This window comes from Gallus gallus, chromosome 1 (genome assembly GCF_016699485.2).
Source record: "Gallus gallus isolate bGalGal1 chromosome 1, bGalGal1.mat.broiler.GRCg7b, whole genome shotgun sequence".
In the NCBI taxonomy this organism is placed as follows: Eukaryota; Metazoa; Chordata; class Aves; order Galliformes; family Phasianidae; genus Gallus; species Gallus gallus.
The window spans coordinates 51,154,819-51,173,109 of record NC_052532.1 but is presented as its reverse complement, the minus strand read 5'-3'; the positions used below and the strand labels follow the sequence as shown (position 1 = coordinate 51,173,109).

General features: G+C 55.6%; 4 protein-coding genes across 4 annotated transcripts; 3 read left to right on the top strand and 1 right to left on the bottom strand.

Annotated features, from left to right (window-relative positions):
- Positions 1-2,721: 2,721 nt before the first annotated feature.
- On the top strand, positions 2,722-3,607 carry H1F0 (H1 histone family, member 0). Its single transcript, NM_001044673.2, has one exon. It carries the CDS (start codon positions 2,839-2,841, stop codon positions 3,409-3,411), a length of 573 nt encoding a protein of 190 aa, NP_001038138.1. The 5' UTR covers positions 2,722-2,838; the 3' UTR covers positions 3,412-3,607.
- A 1,476-nt stretch (positions 3,608-5,083) lies between these two features.
- On the top strand, positions 5,084-9,349 carry GCAT (glycine C-acetyltransferase). The gene is made up of 9 exons (XM_004950905.5): positions 5,084-5,303; positions 5,384-5,514; positions 5,708-5,809; positions 6,207-6,353; positions 6,961-7,115; positions 8,069-8,151; positions 8,462-8,633; positions 8,759-8,880; positions 9,014-9,349. The coding sequence occupies exons 1-9, from the start codon at positions 5,108-5,110 to the stop codon at positions 9,163-9,165; spliced, it is 1,260 nt and encodes a 419-aa protein (XP_004950962.2). The 5' UTR covers positions 5,084-5,107; the 3' UTR covers positions 9,166-9,349.
- A 1,723-nt stretch (positions 9,350-11,072) lies between these two features.
- Positions 11,073-11,875, bottom strand: LOC693258 (noggin 4). Its single transcript, NM_001044681.2, has one exon. It carries the CDS (start codon positions 11,820-11,822, stop codon positions 11,103-11,105), a length of 720 nt encoding a protein of 239 aa, NP_001038146.2. The 5' UTR covers positions 11,823-11,875; the 3' UTR covers positions 11,073-11,102.
- Positions 11,157-16,846, top strand: GALR3 (galanin receptor 3). Its single transcript, NM_001398066.1, has 5 exons — positions 11,157-11,693; positions 12,352-12,498; positions 13,034-13,136; positions 14,395-14,768; positions 15,366-16,846. The coding sequence occupies exons 4-5, from the start codon at positions 14,419-14,421 to the stop codon at positions 16,231-16,233; spliced, it is 1,218 nt and encodes a 405-aa protein (NP_001384995.1). The 5' UTR covers positions 11,157-11,693; positions 12,352-12,498; positions 13,034-13,136; positions 14,395-14,418; the 3' UTR covers positions 16,234-16,846.
- The last annotated feature ends 1,445 nt before the right edge of the window (positions 16,847-18,291 follow it).

Sequence of the window (18,291 nt, the reverse complement as noted above, 5' to 3'; positions counted from 1 at the left end):
CTTGCTACAGGGCTGAGAGCAATTGCTGCGGCTTTCTGCCTCGTTTTGAAGCCTGCAGCTCTTTCGTGACCACCAGGAGCAAGGGGGGGAGATCCTGGGGAAGATGAGAGGAACAGCAAACGTTTTTCCCCCCTCCTCTTTTGGGGTAAAAAACACAGTTTGCTCTTCCTAAGGGGCGCTTAAGGGGAAGCACTCAGAAAAGGCTCCTGGCTGCTTTCCCTGGGCAAAGCCAGCACAAAATCTAGTAAATCCAGTTGCAGGCTTGCATCATGCCTGAACCACCACCTTGAAGATGGGATGAGCCTTGGGCGTGCCATCGGCCGGAGATGAAATGGCAAAGCTCCCAGGGGAGCTGGGGGTGGTAGTATTGATGTCGGGGAGTTGTGGGGACCACGTTTGCAGGGAAAAAGTGAGGTTTAGGGCATGGTGTTGTACGCATGTTTTTAAGAGGAAAAAGAAAACATGCTTTTGCATCACCAGTGGCAGCTACCACTGGGGGGTTGCAACCCCTGGGAGTGGCCAGCCAGCCCCTTCCTCAGGTGCTCCCTATATTTGTTTGGGTTTGGGGTTGTTTTTTCTCTTCCTGACCGGGGACTGCTGTTCCCGATAAAGGCTTTGCACCAGCATGGTGAAACGTGTGGCTGCTGCCAATCAGCCCCTTCCCCCGTGCCACATGCAACGGGGTGATATCGGCCCCACGGCTGTCCCATAGCGATATCGCCTGGCCTCAGGGCCACGGGTGTGAGGGGAGGCAGCCAAAATGTCTGCCTATTTTGAGCCTCTTTGGGAAGTGAAAGCGGGTTAAGTAAAATTTTGCCGTGATGGATTTGCTGGCTTTCCGTGATGGGCTGCAGCACATCCACTGCGTGTGTGCTTTGACCATTTAAGATGAAGTCCTGAGGTGGACGTGCAGGAATCCCAAAGGGTTTGTTGGGATGATGTGTGGGGGGAGAGGAAGGGGAGGAGGATGAAGTCAGTGGGATTAGTGGGAGATTGCTGTGTCAGGCTCCTTCCTCTGAGGGAAGATGTTTCCCAATCTCCAAAGTCTATTTAATGCTAGAAACGTGCAGCATCGATGTCTGCAGCATTTCCATCACACCTCCAGCCCCAGAGCCCCTCTTGCATGTTAGAGACACACCGGTGCAAGGTGGTATGGATGCTCTGCTCCACCAAGGGTGACGCAGGGACATTGGTCAGGATTCACGCACGAGAGACCATATTTTAACTTGCTAAAAATTAAGAGACTGGGTCTGGATGAAGGGGTCCCCCACGTACAGGGGAGAGGCTGCAGGAGGTGCCCAGGTGATGGGCTCCGATAAGACACCCAATTTTCAGCTGCCTCTAGCAAGGTGAAGCCTGGGCACTGCACTGCCCTGATAAACATTGCCACTATTTTTTGGAGGCTCTGCAGTGAGCTGGTTGCGAAGGAGCAGGGTTTGGAGATGCTCCTTGCCCCCCCCTACCCCCCTCTTCTGTTTTCCCTCTTTGGCGGGTGAGCCCGTGTGCTGCTGGCGGTTAAAAGCTTGGACGCAAGTAAAACCAGATGGAATCTTATCTGCCTGCGCCCGGGTGCCTACGTGCAGGCAGCCAGCAACAGCTCTGCATTTCCCGCGCAGCAAATTCTGGGTCCTTCACCCGGTCAAGGTGTCACGCAGAGGCCATGGTGCCCTACAGCATCCCCTTCTCCTTTCCTCATGTCTCCGTGGTGGCACAAAAGCACCTGGTGATATTGGTGTTGCGGAGGGGTGCTCAGCACGCGTCGGATGTGCTGAGATGTTAGAAACTGCCATGTTTCACCCCCAGTGCCACATATCCGTGGGGGCACATCAATGTTTTTTAAGACTGAAGGAGGAAAATGCGATGGAAATGCACCAGGAAGACGATGGTCACAGCCACGTTTAATCTCCTGGGGGCAGCTGCGTGCTTACTCAGCTGGGAGGCAGTGGCTGATGAGAGCTCTGCATGTCCCAAAGCCTCTGGTGGGGAGCAAAGGGGACAGGGCGGGAGTGGAGACAGGCTTATTGGACCATGGGGTTCAGCTGCCAAACCTATTTTTGAGCCTTTTTGCAGAAAAAAAAGTGCACCACCACCCCTCCCATACATCACCACCCTGGTAACTGGGAGCCACCACAAACCCCAGGGTGACACCATAGCTGCTCAGGGCAGACAGAAGAGTGAGACCCCCGGTGTCTGTCCAATGTCCCCCCCTCATTATTCCCTACATTCCTCCCCATGTTCCTCCTTGTCTCCATCCAGTGTTCCCTAACACCCTTCTGAGTCTCCTTGCCACGTCCCCCTGCTCCCTCCCTGTCCCCAGCACGAGCTCCTCCTTGCCCTGCACATTACCTCCTTGTCTCCTGATCTCCCTCCCAGCACCTATCCTTGTCCTACCCAGTGTCAGTCCAAAGTACTCCTTTTCCCCATCACATCTCTCCCTGTCCCCTGCTGTCCAACCCAGTGTCCACCCTTGTCCCCACCATGTCCATCCCATTCCCACCGTGTCTCACCCTATCCCCACCGTATCCCTCTCCATCCCTTAATGTCCAACCCCAGCGTCCGCCCCTTTCCCCATCACATCCCTTCTGGTCCCAACCTCGTCCCTCCCTGCCTGCCCCAGGCATGTCCCTGTGGGGCGGGGCAGAGGGGGGACACGGGGACAGGCAGTCCTCCCCGCGGTCCGTGCCGCACCCTTAAATGCGTGCTGGTGGCACGCGCGGCCGCAGACGCAGCGGCGGCGGCGGCGGCAGCAGCAGGAGCAGCCCCACATCCGTTGTTGCTGGCGGCTCCTTTTTTAAGCTCCCTAACCCCAGTGCCCTGCCGTGGGGTGAAGCGGCGGCCATGACGGAGAGCCTGGTCCTATCCCCAGCCCCAGCCAAGCCCAAGCGGGTGAAGGCATCGCGGCGCTCGGCATCGCACCCCACCTACTCGGAGATGATCGCGGCGGCCATCCGTGCGGAAAAGAGCCGCGGCGGCTCCTCGCGGCAGTCCATCCAGAAGTACATCAAGAGCCACTACAAGGTGGGCCACAACGCCGATCTGCAGATCAAGCTCTCCATCCGACGTCTCCTGGCTGCCGGCGTCCTCAAGCAGACCAAAGGGGTCGGGGCCTCCGGCTCCTTCCGCTTGGCCAAGAGCGACAAGGCCAAGAGGTCCCCCGGGAAGAAGAAGAAGGCCGTCAGGAGGTCCACGTCTCCCAAGAAGGCAGCGAGGCCCAGGAAGGCCAGGTCACCGGCCAAGAAGCCCAAAGCCACCGCCAGGAAGGCCAGGAAGAAGTCGCGGGCAAGCCCCAAGAAGGCCAAGAAGCCAAAGACTGTTAAGGCCAAGTCGCGGAAGGCCTCCAAGGCCAAGAAGGTGAAACGGTCGAAACCCAGAGCCAAGTCTGGCGCCCGGAAATCGCCCAAGAAGAAGTGAGCAGCCTGGGGGCTTTGTCCAGGCTCTCCCCATTGGTTTCTGTAAATAGCTTTTGCCTTTATTTTTACCTCTTTCTATTTGCAAATTTTATAAGTTGATCTATTCCTAAGAGCTAAAACAAGGCAACGAATGAAAGAAAAAAAGAAACAAAAATGGAACTTCTTCCATATGGAAGAGTTCCCGTTTATAAAAGCTACTTCTCTGAGTGTTTATTTCATCTTGCCGTGGGTCTGGAGGGTTGCGGTGGGCGGGTGGAGGACTTGGGGGGAGGTAGGAGGGCTGTGAGAGCCAGGAGGAGGAGAGGGGACTCCTCCTTGTCCATAGGAGTGAGGCACAGCCCGCCAGCCCAGCGCGTGAGGGCTGGAGATAACAGTGCGGCCGGGCGGTGGTGTGGGCCATTGGGGTGGGGTTGAACGCTGCTGCCACCGAGGGCTTGGCACAGCCCCAAGACCACACAGGCCCCGCAACGTCTCAACCCACAGGGCTGGCTGAGAGCCCACGGGATGGGACGGCCCTACTGCTCCACTCCAAGTCCTTGGACATCACCCCTAGGCGTGCTGTGCCTAAATTCCCAGGGCCCAGGGTCTTCACGTTCCTGGCTCTTCCTTCCATTCCACTGGTCTGATGTTCCTAAATGACTCAGGTAGATGCTGCCCAAACCTCTGAGGCACAGGGGATCCCAGTAGAGTACCCTGTAGTTCAGGGTGCTGAAATCCTTGGCCTGAAGGAATGTAATCCCTTTGGGCTCTTGTTCCTAAGGTCCTCAGATCAAAGGATCCCAGACTTAGGCTGAAGAGCCCAAGCCCCTCTAAAGAGCCAAGTGCTTGGCCTTCTGGACATCAGGGTCCTAAAATATTCTGCCCATAGGACCTCTAAGCCAACTACAATGGAGCACAGAGGAGCCCAGTCCAGTTGGGATCATGTTGTCTAAACACATTGAGTCACAAATCCCTTTGGCCAAAAGACACTGGGATTCCTCAAACCTGGGTATATCTGGCAGGTCCTAAACCTCTCAGACCAAAGGTTTCACAGTCATCTCAGGTGGTTACACACAAACCCATTGGGCTAAATCCTACAAGCTGTCATTTCATTGACCCTTGTGCTGAGCACCCATGAACCACTTGGACGCAAGGAACCATGTCACCTGGGATGAGGACCCCAGTTCCCTTGGATGGGAACACTCTTCGGCTTCTTAAGCCTCAGTCCATTACGTCCCTTCGTTCCAAAATCCCTTAGGCTCTGGCACATAACCCCCTGGGCTGCTTGTTCCTAAATCCCTTTGCTTCCTAAAGCATACGGATAGTCTTCACCCACATTTGGACTTGATGGATCCCAACTCACCCTTGGGCCAGAGCCTCCCTCCATTTCACTCAAAGACCTCGACACCTCCCCAAAGAGGTTCCCCAGCCCTTTCAGCCACAGGCATCCAAAATTTTCTCCTCTCTAGGATCCAAACGCCAAGGCTAAGGAGCAACACCTCCCGAAGGAGCCAGTTGTCCCCCGCAGGCTTCAGCACAGAGCTGCCCGGCTGGGTCCTAGCGCCGCACTGCTAGTGCAGCACCACAAAGTCCTAGGGCCCACCGCAGAGGCATTGCCCCTTTAAGGGAGGTGCTGCGCGAGTGGGCGTGGCCGCAGCGCGCCTCCCCATTGGCCGGCGGGGCACCGCCTCCCTGGCGCGGCGTGGCGCGGTGCGGCGATGTGGCGCGGAGCTGCGGTGCGTGCGGTGCGGGGTATCGGGAGTTCCCGGGCCGCTTCGGGGGCGGCGGCAGCGCAGCTCCGGCGGTGGCTGGAGGGAGAGCTAGAGGGGATCCGCGGTGCCGGCACCTGGAAGAGCGAGAGAGTCATCGCCTCCCGCCAGGGCCCGCACCTCCGGCTGGCGGGTGGCGGAGCCGGTGCGTGCGGGGCGGAGGGGGAGTCCCTTGGGGCGTACGCCTGGTTCGACCCCTGTGCCTCGGTGTCTGTCTGCCCGCAGGGATCCTCAACTTCTGCGCCAACAACTACCTGGGGCTCTCCAGCCACCCGCAGGTGATCCGCGCCGCCGTGCAGGCCCTGGAGGAGTTCGGTGCTGGGCTCAGCTCTGTTCGCTTCATCTGCGGCACACAGGTACGGGGCGCCTCTCGGCCTCTAAGCCACTTGCCGTGCTTTTAGGGCCATGTTTCTGAGCACAATTAACTTCTCCCATACACGCCTTTCCTGGATAATAGGTGGCTATTTTCTACTGTCAGCAGCAGGCAAGCAGATACTTGCTCAACCCAAGCAGCGACGCTTGCTTCCCTTGCTTCTACCCTCTCTTTAGAGCATACACAAGGACCTGGAGGAGAAGATCGCACGCTTCCACCAGCGGGAGGATGCCATTCTCTATGCCAGCTGCTTCGATGCCAACGCTGGCATCTTTGAGGTTCGGAGCGCTTCGGTTATGCCGCAGGAGGGGAGTGCGTAGCTGATGAAACGGCCTTCAGTAAACCAGCGGAGGAGATGGGGAGGGAAGTGGAAAATTTTGCAGTGGCAGCCATAGTCAAAGGCAGCTTTGTCCTTTGCACTGGCAAAGGCTGTCAGGTTTTGGATGAAGGGACACCCTGGAGTTCGTAGAATCATAGAATCATACAATAGGTGGGTTGGAAGGGTCCTTAAAGGCTCTCCAGTTCCAACCAGCTGCCCACCAGCTCGGGCTGCCCAGGGCCCCATCCAACCTGGCCTTGAATGCCTCCGTGGATGGGGCACCACAGCTTCTCTGGGCAACTGTGCCAGGTGTCTCTTCACCCTCAAAGCTGATTTGATCTGTTTGGCACGGGCAGGCTCTGCTGACCCCGGAGGATGCGGTGCTGTCGGATGAGCTGAACCATGCCTCCATCATCGATGGGATCCGCCTCTGTAAGGCCAACAAGTACCGCTACAAGCATATGGACATGCATGACTTGGAGGCTAAGCTGCAGGACGCACAGGTACCAGCGCTGTGCTCCATCCCACTGTGCAGCTGGGCAGTAACCAGCCCTGAAAGATGCACTCAGCCCTTTGCCATCCCATAGAATCATAGGATCATCAAGATTGGAAAAGACCTCTGCTATCATCTAGTCCAGATATCAGCCCATCCCCACCATGCCCACTGGCCATGTCCTCAGTGCCACATCCACATGGCTCTGGAACACCTCCAGGGACGGTGACTCCACCACCTCCCTGGGCAGCCTGTGCCACTGCAGCACCGCTCTTTCTTAGAATAAATTTTTGCTAACATCCCTGAACCTCCCCTTGAGGCTGTTACCTCTCGTTCTGTCGCTGTTACCTGGGAGAAGAGGCCAACCCCCACTTCTCTACAACCTCTTATCTGGTCACTGTAGAGAATGAGAGAGTCATGGAGTTGTAGCTGCACCTTTTTGGTGGTCAGGCAATGTGGGAAAGCAGCTGGCTTCTACAACTAACATCTTGTGTGCAACTCCATCTTGGTTCGTTGTACCCACGCTGGACATACAGCAGGTGGGGCTAGGGCTGTATCCCAGCCTCCTTCACCAGACCCAAGGTGACGTCCTTGTAGCATATGGTTCTCTCCCACAGAAACACCGCCTACGGCTGGTGGCCACCGATGGTGCCTTCTCCATGGACGGTGACATCGCGCCCCTGAGGGAGATCTGCCAGCTGGCCCAGAAGTATGATGCCTTAGTCTTTATTGACGAGTGCCATGCCACAGGCTTCCTTGGTCCCAATGGCCGGTAAGGAGCTGCTTCACCCTTCACTGCTATTAGAGACCCCCTTTGGGTCTTGGGGGTTTTCTGGCATCACCTTGTGTCTAGAGGGCTAGAGAAAGGCTATTGAGTGCTTCATGAGTTATAACCTCATGTCGTTGATGCTGTTGTCAAGAGAGCCAGCAGGGAGGCAGAATGTCATATTCTGGCCTGTCTTTTTGGGGTAAGGAACACAAAGCAGGAGAGCATATTGGACGCATCCTGTTGGTTCCACCAGCGTAGACCTTGATGTGGGCACTGTGGAACTGTGTACATGTAGGGCAGTGCACCGGTGACATGCACAGCCAACCTCAAAGAATGTTGGCTGCACCAACTGTGGAGCTGTTTCTCCTGGTATATTCAAGATGTGGCACATCAGAGGCACGTGCAAGTTCTACATTCAAGAATCACATTAGAGATTGTGCGCTATTGAGACTATTCATAGAATCAGTAAGGTTGGAAAAGATCACCAGGATCATCAACCATCAGCCCATCCCCACCATGCCCACTGACCACATCCTCAGTGCCACATCCACACGGCTCTGGAGCACCTCCAGGGATGGTGACTCCACCACCTCCCTGTGCAGCCTGTGCCGCTGCAGCACCGCTCTTTCTGAGAAGAAATTATTCCTCATATCCAACCTGAACCTCCCCTAGCACAACTTGAGGCTGTTACCTCTCATCCTAAAATATTTGTGGGAACTTTGTGCACTCTTCCATCTGGAACAGGTGATGAACCCCTTCCTGTTACCTCAAGAAATCCCACCTTAGCCTCTCTGCAGGAGAAAGGAAAGGCAACGTTTGGGATGAAAGAGCACAGTGAAGTGTTTCTCCTTTACCAGAATGGGGCATGCCAGATACCTGGCTTCCCCTTGAGGAAAAGAGCAGCATTACAGGTGCACGCTGGCACAGTTGATGATGTGACATTCCCTTTTCTGCAGGGGTACCGATGAGCTCTTGGGAGTGATGGACAAGGTCACCATCATCAACTCTACCCTGGGAAAAGCTCTTGGAGGAGCTGCAGGTGAAGGCATTTCCGTGTCTGAGGCCCTTCATGTATTAAGAGTTCTAGTGTATGCTCTCCTTTTCCTACTCATGGCATGAGGCTCAGTCTGGGACTCTGCCACATGGCTAAGGGAGGTCCTGCTGAGTTCTTGACTTCCTGGTGGAGTTGCTCTTGAGGTCAAGGTGGACATTCCTGGTAAAAAGACATCAGCTGTGATTTTTTTTTAGGGCTGATCTGTGATAAAATTTCTTCTGTAGGGAACAAGTCGCTCACTCCGAACAGGTCACCCTGGGGGTGCCTTGCCCATTTCCCTTTCCTCCCTCTGCAGGCGGGTACACAACAGGCCCCAAACCCCTCATCGATTTGCTCCGCCAGCGCTCCCGCCCCTACCTCTTCTCCAACAGCCTGCCCCCCGCCGTGGTGGGCTGTGCCTCCAAGGCCCTGGACCTGCTCATGGAGAGCAACGCCATCGCACAATCCATGGCTGCCAAGACCCAACGGTGAGGGGCCACGCTTCTGCCCACCTCCTCCTCGTGTGCCCATGTGCATGTCAGAGGGGAGATTTGGAATCACACCCAGCCCTCAGTGGCCTGGGTTTTATTCATCCCCTCATTCCCCTCACCAGGTTCAGGAGCAAGATGACGGCAGCTGGCTTCACCATCTCTGGAAAGGACCACCCCATCTGCCCCGTCATGCTAGGGGATGCCCGGCTGGCTGCGGTGATGGCTGAGGACATGCTGAGCAGAGGTGAGTGAGGCAGGGAGCCATGCGTGAAGGCATGTAGCACCGGAAGCAGGCAGCTAGAAGCCTTTCTGTCACCCATTGTCACCTCAGCCTTCCCTCCTGGCCAGCTCCAGCTCTCCATGCTTTTCCTCTCCAGGCATTTACGTCATTGGCTTCAGCTACCCTGTGGTCCCCAAGGGCAAAGCCCGCATTCGGGTCCAAATCTCGGCCGTGCATAGTGACGAGGACATCGACCGCTGTGTGGAAGCCTTCATCGAGGTGGGACGGAAACACGGAGCACTGCCTTGAGGGGCTGCCAGACTCATCCCCTAGTGCCCTTCTGCCCACCACCAAGACAAGTGCCTGTGCCTGGGAGGCCTGAGTGGCACGCTGCTCACCACAGGACCCTGAGGCACTGCAGCCTGTGGGAGGCTCTGGCTGTTGCACTGTGCTGGCAGCATCACTTGTAGCATTAAAGACTTCCTGCAGTGCAGTTAGTAGTTGTATGGCTCTTGCATTCTCATCCAGGATTTGCTACTACTTTCTGTCCTCTTGTGCTGTTAGGTTTCCACTATGTAGCCTCAGGCAGGGCACTGAAGTGCTCCTTCCCCCTTCTGCAGGTGGAAATGTGATCCTTCTGGTCTGCCTGAGGTTATCTGGTTCCTCAGTGCCCATCCTGCAGGTCCCGAAATGTGACCCCACAGTAATTCCTCAGCAGGGCAGGAGAATTTCTCTTGTTGTGCATCAGCCCTTGGCTGCCCATCCCACCAGCAGCCAGTCTGGGAGAGGGCAAAGGCTTGCTTGCTTGGTGCTCTGGGCCAGCCCTGATGCTCTGCCACTGACCTCACCATAGAAACATTTGAATTGGAAGGGACCCTTAAAGGCCAACTGGTCCAACTCCCCTGCAATGAACAGGGACACTTACAGCTCCATCAGGGTGCTCAGAGCCCTTCCAGCCTGACCACGGGGCTCCCACCCTGGGAGCTGGTTCTTGCTCATGTGCCACAGCCCAGCAGCCAGCCATGAAGGTTTACATCTGAGGCCGGGAGCTGAGCAGGTGACAGAAACCCGTAATTCCCCTCCATCGTGCACAATTTTCATACAGCAGAGAACACACATACAGCTGACAGCTCTGGATTTGTTCCTCCATCCTGTGCTGGAGTGGTGGTGGTTTAGCACTTGCACAGGCACACATGGCTCCTGGGCAACTCAGCATGGCTTTATTTGAATCAAGATATGTGTCCTTCTATCTGTCCCCATGCTGACCAGAGTGCGATGCAGGGCGTGACCATATCTGACTCAAACCAGAGCAATGACTGCATGGCTGAAGGGCTGGAATGGAGACCAGGGTCCATCTGCAGAACAAGCTGCATCAAGCTAAGCCCCATGGCCACGCAAAAGTGGGAGATGAGCTCCTGTTTGGAAATGTGACAGCACTAATTGCTCAAGGGAATGTTTGCCTGGCCTCTCTCCCTGCTTCAAGGCCAAGCTCTGAGGCAGGCTGCACGGCACCGGGAGCTGCAGCGCTAGGAAGGCACATGAGTCAGGCTGGAAATGAATAGCACAGCCTGCAGGAGGTGTGGTAGTGCTTTGTTCCCAGGCAAGCCCTCCAGCCTGTATTTCTTCAAGATGTAGGGCTGGTTTATGGCTCTTTATGGCTTTTAGACCAGAAAGCGGAGGACTTTCTTTCTCAGTGAGACGCAGAGGTAAGTGCTGCCTTTCCAGGCTGTGTTTCCCAGAATGACCCATCCCAGATGGATCCACCCGTCCACCACCCTCTCCATGATTGATGTGGGGTAGGTGTGGGGCCCTCATCGCTCCTGTTGTGCACTAAGATATCAGACCACCCCATCCCATTCTCGGATGCACGTGAACGCTTCCAGCCCTGGGCTCACACCTCCACCCACCCTCACTGTGCCACCACAGCCCAGTCCCAAACCTGCCCCTCTTCCAACCCACCATGGTGACCACCCTGATGTTCAACCCACCTCTCCCCGTGGCTTTGTTGCACCTCAGCTCTGCTCCCACAGGCACGTATGGTCACAGACACAGGCTGATGGTTGGACCCGATGATCTTAGTGGTCTTTCCGATCGGAATGATTCCGTGATTCTCAGGCCCGCACCACCCCATCTTGGATCGAGCCCCACTGGGATCCACATGCAGCCAAATCCACCCCACATCCTTCTCCACAATCAAACACCCGTAAGAGGCCTGCTTGGCTTTCAGCTCTTTATTTCCCACCCCCTCAGCGGCAGGAGCACTTGCAGGCCACCACCACGGGGTAGGGGACCTGTCGCCAGGCGCAGTGTGGGGGGCCGGGCGGCCGGGCGGCCCAGCAGTGCCAGGCCAGCAGCTTGAGGTGAGTGAGCTGGGCCGGGCGGCAGGCCATGCCTGGGGGCCACGAGCAGGCGGGAGGGCCGGTCCTGCAGGCGGTGTGCCGCACCCAGCGGGGCCAGAAGACGGGCCCCAGGTCCACCCATGCGGAGGTGAGGCGACACGAGGCTCTCTCCACCAGCCAGCGCCGTAGGAGCCGTGCCATGTCGGCGGGCAGCTCGGGGGGCAGCTCCATCCCCTCCACCTCCCTCCACAGCTTGCGGCGGTAGCGCCCGCTGCTATCTGCCAGCTCCCGGCTCATGGTTTCCAGATCCTCCTTGGCGCTGAGGTTGCGGCCTAGCGGTTCTTCGGACGACATCCAGAAGGGGTCAAAGGCTGGGCCCAGCAGCCGGCGCAGTCGGCCGGGCCGCAGGTGGCGAGGCTTGGGAGCGTAGCGATAGTCCTCGGGGGACAGCGAGAGGCTGTAGGGCCGCACCGGGGCCGAGGGGCGGCCACGCAGCAGGTGAGCAGTAGGGTCGGAAGTGCTGAGCGGCGGTGGCAGTGGGTCCCGGGGGTCTTCCAGGCTGGTGGCACCCAGTGGCAGTGGCAGCAGGCAGAGGAATAGCAGGAGGTAGAAGCAGGGGTCCTGCATGGCGAGCGGTGCTGTGGGATGTGGCAGACAGCCACGTGCCCCGGGTTATCGCTGCGTCCCGAGCGTGGCCTTCCCCTTTTCCTTGTCTGTGCATGATTATACCCGTCTGCCCGCCCGCCCGCCTGCATGGGGACGCTTTGCTCCCTGCTGACATCAGGGGGTGGTGGAGCCTCCCACCAGACCGACGTGCAAGATGGGGCAGCAGGACCCTTCTGCCTCTTTTTTCCCCCACATACCTCCACCTGTGCTGCCCCTGGCAGAACAGGCTGCCATGGAGGGGAAGAATCCAATGCCTCCTTCTCCTTCACCCCATCCTGCCCCATGGCTGTGCTTGATGAGGCACCCAGGACCTTCCCAGAAAAGGGAAGCTGACAGCTTTTGGGTCTTGCTGAGAAAGGACCACCAAACCAAACTCATCCCCAGCGCAGGGATGTGTCCCATCCCAGCAGGGTGGCTGGGCAGGGGTGGGAGGGCTGTGTGGTTTACAGCTGTTTCTTCTGGGTGGCATGGCTGTTTCTTGTCTCATCAGCCAGAGCACACGCTGTCCCAGGTGGTGATAACAAAGCTGGACGTCTGGAGGTGCCCTCACTGGACAGCCCGACCTCCCTCTCCAGGGAGGGAAATGCTGGTGAGAGGTCAGACAGAGAACAAAGCCTGCTTCAACCTCCAACCCCAGGTCTGAGACTGGATCTGCTCTGTGCCACAGCACTTTTTGCCATACTGCTAGAAATTAATTAATAGCTAAAAATAGCAACTATTATTTGCTCATCCTCCACAGGACTTAGACCCGTATCACAAGGATGAGGTAGGGGTCTGGCAGCCTGAGGCATCCACATTCCCTGGAAGTGTAGGGAAATGCCTCCCAGACACAGAGGTGGCAGATCTGTGGGATCCTGCCCACCTCCATCCTCCCATTCTCACTGTCCCCCCCTTGGTGGAAGCACCTGAACCCACAGGAAGGCTGGGAAGAGAGGAGTTAACTCCAAACCCAACCTCAGGGAGAGGGGAAAAAAAATACGGAGAGAGATCAATAGATCAGCAGCTATAGCAGAGGGAGGGAAAAGGAGGGGAGAGGGAGAGAGAACGTGCAAAGAGCGCCAGAAAGACAGAGCTGAGTGAGGGAGTGAGAAGAGGGAGCAGGGGTACAGGGGATGCAGCAGAGCGTCAGGCATTGCTGACAGCACTGCTAGAAGAAACAGTCGGTGTCCCAGGTCCTGCTGATGAAGGTCTGCCTCCTCCTCATTGCTGCTGCCCAGGCTTTTCTGGAGGTCTCTTCGGAGCTAGTGGAGAAGCTACAGGCCCTTCCTCACAAAGGTGAGTGTCAATTTTCCAAGCGTCGGAATGAGCCCAGAGCTGCCCCACAGCCTACGTGCAAGGGGTGTGCCCACAGGGAGACTGCAGTCTTCTGCCTGTGCAAGAAGGTCCCACAGGGCCAGGACAGAAGAGCTGGGACCCACCAGTGGAACAGAGGGGAGTGCAGAGGCAGAGATGAGTTTTCAGTGCTGTATAGAATATGCTGGGAAGAAGTGGCGTGAGCAGAGAGATAGGGCAGTGTGGGGTGAAAGAGCTTGCATGACCCAAAAAGAGTTAACTGCATGTCAACTGTTGCTAGATAACCGTGCCTTTCCATCTTGACTGCTGCTCAGCGAAGGACAATTTGTTCTAATGAAAGAACAAGGCGAAGGCTCGTTAGGAGATATGGTGTTTGTGCTCCCTGTCTGTGTGTGGTGGTACGCAGTGCTGGAAGAAGTTTGGCCACAAATCGCAGCACCATGCTCCTCGAGTTTTTGGGATAAATCACTCCTTTGTTATGACTATTGTGCTGTGTTTTGGGCAGCTCCAAGGTCTGCCCCCCGCCCTTTCCCATGTCACACAGAGAGACGCAGAGCTGTGCAAAGAGCAGAGATCAATTGGAGAACGTGAGTGAGTGCTGACAGTGGCCAGGGACAAGATAGGACCCAGCAGCCAAATTCCCCTTGTCTGCACCATCCGTAGGGCTAACAAAGCCCCAGACCCACAGACCAAACACATCCCACCTGCTTTCCTCAGAGATCCTTTGAACTCTGAATTGAAAACACATTACTGTATCATAATACAGTATACAGCGCAGATTGCTTTCTCCACTGCGAACACTGCTAATTTAGCCACCACCATCCAGCCCATTACCTCGTATCTGCATCAGAATTACTGTCCTTAGTCGCAGGTCCTCTGTGTAAAACAGCTGCTGCAAGAGGAGCAAGGAGCAGTCACCTGTGGGGTGGAGATGGCACCCTACTGAACATGGCATGATGCTTCTGCTGTAGATTTCCTGCTGTTGGAGGTGTCTCAGCCCCCTGCTCAGGGTGGCCATTCCTCTCAAACCCCCCTTCCCTATGTTCTTGCAGCCCTGTCTGAGCCCAGTTGAGCATCAGCTGGGATGAAGACTTGAAAACCCGAGGTTTAGCAGCATATTGTATGTGGGAGGAATGCAGGAGAGGCCAAGTGATGGAGCAGGGGGTCTTCCAAGGGAGCTGGGAGGTCAGCAGGCACCGTGGTTGGGATGTGAATCCAAGAGGTCTGTCTCTACATGCAGGTTCCCACTGTTGGATGAGGAGAGATGCCAGGGGGCTGGAATGCCTCCTCTGACAGCCCAGAGCTGCCAGCCGCAGGGATCATCGTGCCTGTCGTCTTCTCCCTCATCTTTCTTCTGGGCACTGTTGGGAACGGACTGGTGCTGGCCGTGCTGCTGCGGAACGGCCAAGTGAAGTACAACACCACCAACCTCTTCATCCTCAACCTGGCCGTGGCTGACCTCTGTTTCATCATTTGCTGTGTCCCCTTCCAAGCCACCATTTACACCCTGGATGGGTGGCTCTTTGGGGCCTTTGCCTGCAAAGCTGTGCATTTCCTGATCTACCTCACCATGTACGCCAGCAGCTTCACCCTGGCTACAGTCTCCATTGACAGGCAAGTGTCCTCTGTATGTTGAGTCCCTCAGCTCAGGGACAATGTGTTTGCCACCCTTGAGCTAAGAGATAAGAAAAAGTCCAGTCCCAACCCTATTGGGTGCCCTGTAAGGAGCAGGTTGGGTCACCCCAGTGGCAGGACCAGTGGATTCATCTTCCCACTGCTACTCCATACCTCCCATATGTTCTCCCAACTCCCAGCCAAGCACTTGGTCTAATTACCTGTCCTTTCTCTTCCTTACTTGGGCAGAAGGGTTGTAGGCATGCATTCAGTCTTGTGTCCAGCCAAGAATGCCAAAGCCCCAGGGAAGCAATGCACCAGAGGAGAAACAGGTAGCTCTCTGTGTCCTATTTCAGCCCTCTTCCTTGACTCAAGAGGCATGTTGCTTGCCCTTCCTGAGCTAACACAGCAATGCGGGCAGCGGAGATCCCCTGTTGGGATGACCCCATTCTCACCATAATCCTCCTTCCCAAGAGGTGAGGAAGGAGAGAGATTGCTATGTGGGAATGGGTGCACAGATGGCAGCTTCATGGGGCAGGAGGGCAATGAGACATCTCACCCACATCTTGTTTGGTCTCTCCTTCCCCTCCCCACCAGGTACCTGGCCATTCGCTATCCACTGAAGTCCCGGGATCTCCGCACTACCCAAAATGCAGGAGTGGCCATTGTAGTGATTTGGTTGCTATCACTACTCTTTGCAGGACCTTACCTCAGTTACTACCAGATTGTCCATTACCATGGGGTGCCCATCTGCGTCCCTGTCTGGGAGGACCAACGCCGGAAGATTCTGGACATCCTTACGTTTGTAGTTGGATACCTCTTACCCGTGACTGTAGTGAGCCTGGCATACGCCAGGACCATCAAGTTCCTGTGGACCTCTGTAGACCCTATAGAGAGGATTTCAGAGTCCCGGAAGGCCAAGCGTAAGGTCACCAGGATGATTGTGGCTGTGGCCATCCTGTTCTGCCTCTGCTGGCTTCCACACCATCTGGTTATCCTGTGCTTCTGGTTTGGCCACTTCCCTTTCAACCGAGCCACTTATGCCTGCCGCCTGGCTTCCCACTGCCTTTCATATGCCAATTCCTGCCTCAACCCTATCGTCTACGCGCTCGTCTCCAAGCATTTCCGAAAGCGTTTCAAGCAGGTCTTCACCTGCCTCATCTTCCAGAACAAGAACAAGAAGAAGAGAAATGGAAATAAAGTCCATATGGTCACTCTGGGCAAAGGTTTCACTAACAGCACTGGAGGCTTCTTTGGAGGCAACACTGAGCTGACTCGGGTCCCAAAGGAGAACAGTAGGAAGAGGGACACTGAAGGTGCCAACCATGCCAGAGCATGGACTCACCAGCCACAAGAGGTTCAGAAGGAGCTGCTGGAGGAGGAAAGCTTGGTAACAACTGGCCATCCTTTAGCCAAGACCCCTCCAAGAAGGCCCCAGGAGTGTCTGGCTGTTGATTACAAGTGAGCAAATGCATCTCAGAATGGCACAATCCACCACATCAATGCAGAGCAGAGGGACGTTTTAACATGATGCCATTTCTCATGGTCCGGGGGCAGTCCAAGTCCACCTCCCTTTCTCTGGCTCCTGCACTCAGATCAGAGACGGCCATTGCACTTTACCATGTTGAGTCTGTGCCAACAGCTTGGTTATACAGCCTCTGCAGAACTCACTGGTCATTCCTCAATGATACCACCATGCCACAGCAGGTGTAGAACTGAAGGGATTGTGTGCTGACACCTCTGTGTGCCCTCCCTGTGCACCCATGGCTTCTCTGCAGCTCAAAGGGGAAAGGACCATCAGTCCAGTCTCTTCCCTTGGCCCTGCCCTTCCAGGAAGTACTCAGTGGAGGAGGTTTCCTAAAGCTCTGCCCTACTTAGCCTTTGATCTTGCAAGCAGATACTACTGTCCACTTTCTTTTGCTGCTTGCAGTTCTGAAATATTTCTTTGTGGTTATCCTCAGTTCTTCCTAAGCAACCCCTACAAAATCTCCTCCCACCATGCTGTTCCATCTGATTAATCTCTGCTTTATTTCTGTTTGCCTTTTGCAAATTCCTGAAGGACCACTGCCTCCTCTTTGTTCTTTGTGTGGAGTTTCATCCCTTCCTTCAAGGGCTGTTGCTCTCTGAGTGGTGATATAATTCGGCAGTATTAGCCCTGTTTGTGTGCTTTACTGACTTGGCAAGATATTATTTTCCATGAAATGAAAATTATGATTGTGCTCACGTGCATTTGGCTCAATCTTAAATCCTCACTGTTCCTTTCTATGTGGTGGAGAGAGCTTCCAGGAGGGTACAAGGGCACCACTACTCAATGGGTTGGAACATCTTCCACAGCATTCCTCACTGCAGGATTGCTGTGGGTCTGATGTCCTCCTGGGAGCACTGTTTCCCATTTGTTGTTCCTCATTGGCCTCCTTGCCTTGAGCAGCTGTGGAAGAGCCTTTGGTTGCAGTAGCTGCTGAATGACACCCTATAGTATTGTGGAGTGTCTTCCCAAACTTGACTGTGGGAAGAATGGGAATTGCTTTGGGGATGGGGAGGCAAGAAATCGTGTTCACCAGAGGGTGCTGGCATTTCCCCTTTCTTGACCTGAAAAAACCCCAGCGATTTCCTTCTCCTGATAAGTTTGATGTGTGCTGAACGCAAACTCTGCCAGTGCAGCATGTACTGCTGGAGGCCATATGAGCTGGTGGGAGTCCTTCATGGGGACAGAAAGCAACAGAGAGATGGTAGGGCAGAGGGGCAAGGATCAGAAGGGAGGACAGACAGGCACACAGCAAGTGTATGCACAGAGATAACTCTCCCAGCAAAGCCCTATGGGAGGGGATGTGAGGACCAGATGCTGCAGCAGACCCCAGGCTGTGGGAAATCTGCAGGGAGCGCACTGTTCACTTCATAGCTCATTCATACACAGGGAGTAATGCTGGGAGCCCCAGCTGGCAGAGAGGAGCCATTTACTGCCAGCCCACTGCCAACCGCCTCTGCCAAATGCTAAATCACTGGAGGCAGTGCAGCTCAGTCAGCACTGTCCTGAGCTGCACAGACACACTGTCCTTGCTTAACCCCATGCACAGTGGGACCTTTGATAAGCAGCTGGAAGCTGCAGTGTCAGGTGAAGAGCTTACAGCCCCGTCCTTGTCCTTTGACATTGTCAGAGCTACGGACACAATATGGAAGGGATGAGGGGACATGCAACAATGGGAACATGGCTTTGCAGAGCCCTGCTGCGCACGAGCCATGCAGCAGAGCTACGAGCCCTCCTTATCCCTCTTCTCTTGCCCTCGCCTACTTCTGCTTGCGTGAATCTTCTCTTATTGCTTGCTCTGTTCTCTTGTCAAATTCCCAGGTGGCGTGGCACTTCAACGTGTGCTGACGCTGTTGCACAGCTCAGCAACAAGGACACCCCTTTCCCCATGCTGGAGCCAACCCGGTTGCTGCAATGGGGATTGTTTATCTTTTCACACTCAAGCACTTGATGTTGTTTTCTGCACCTTGAACCTCCCACACCTCTCGTCGTGCTGGA

Coding starts and splice junctions, on each gene's coding strand:
- H1F0 (NM_001044673.2), top strand. CDS start 2,839: ATGACGGAGAGCCTGGTCCTATCCCCAGCCCCAGCCAAGCCCAAGCGG.
- GCAT (XM_004950905.5), top strand. CDS start 5,108: ATGTGGCGCGGAGCTGCGGTGCGTGCGGTGCGGGGTATCGGGAGTTCC. Junction 6,354..6,960: donor CTAAGCTGCAGGACGCACAG/GTACCAGCGCTG, acceptor TCTCTCCCACAG/AAACACCGCCTACGGCTGGT. Junction 8,152..8,461: donor AGCTCTTGGAGGAGCTGCAG/GTGAAGGCATTT, acceptor CTCCCTCTGCAG/GCGGGTACACAACAGGCCCC.
- LOC693258 (NM_001044681.2), bottom strand. CDS start 11,822: ATGCAGGACCCCTGCTTCTACCTCCTGCTATTCCTCTGCCTGCTGCCA.
- GALR3 (NM_001398066.1), top strand. CDS start 14,419: ATGCCAGGGGGCTGGAATGCCTCCTCTGACAGCCCAGAGCTGCCAGCC. Junction 14,769..15,365: donor GCTACAGTCTCCATTGACAG/GCAAGTGTCCTC, acceptor CCTCCCCACCAG/GTACCTGGCCATTCGCTATC.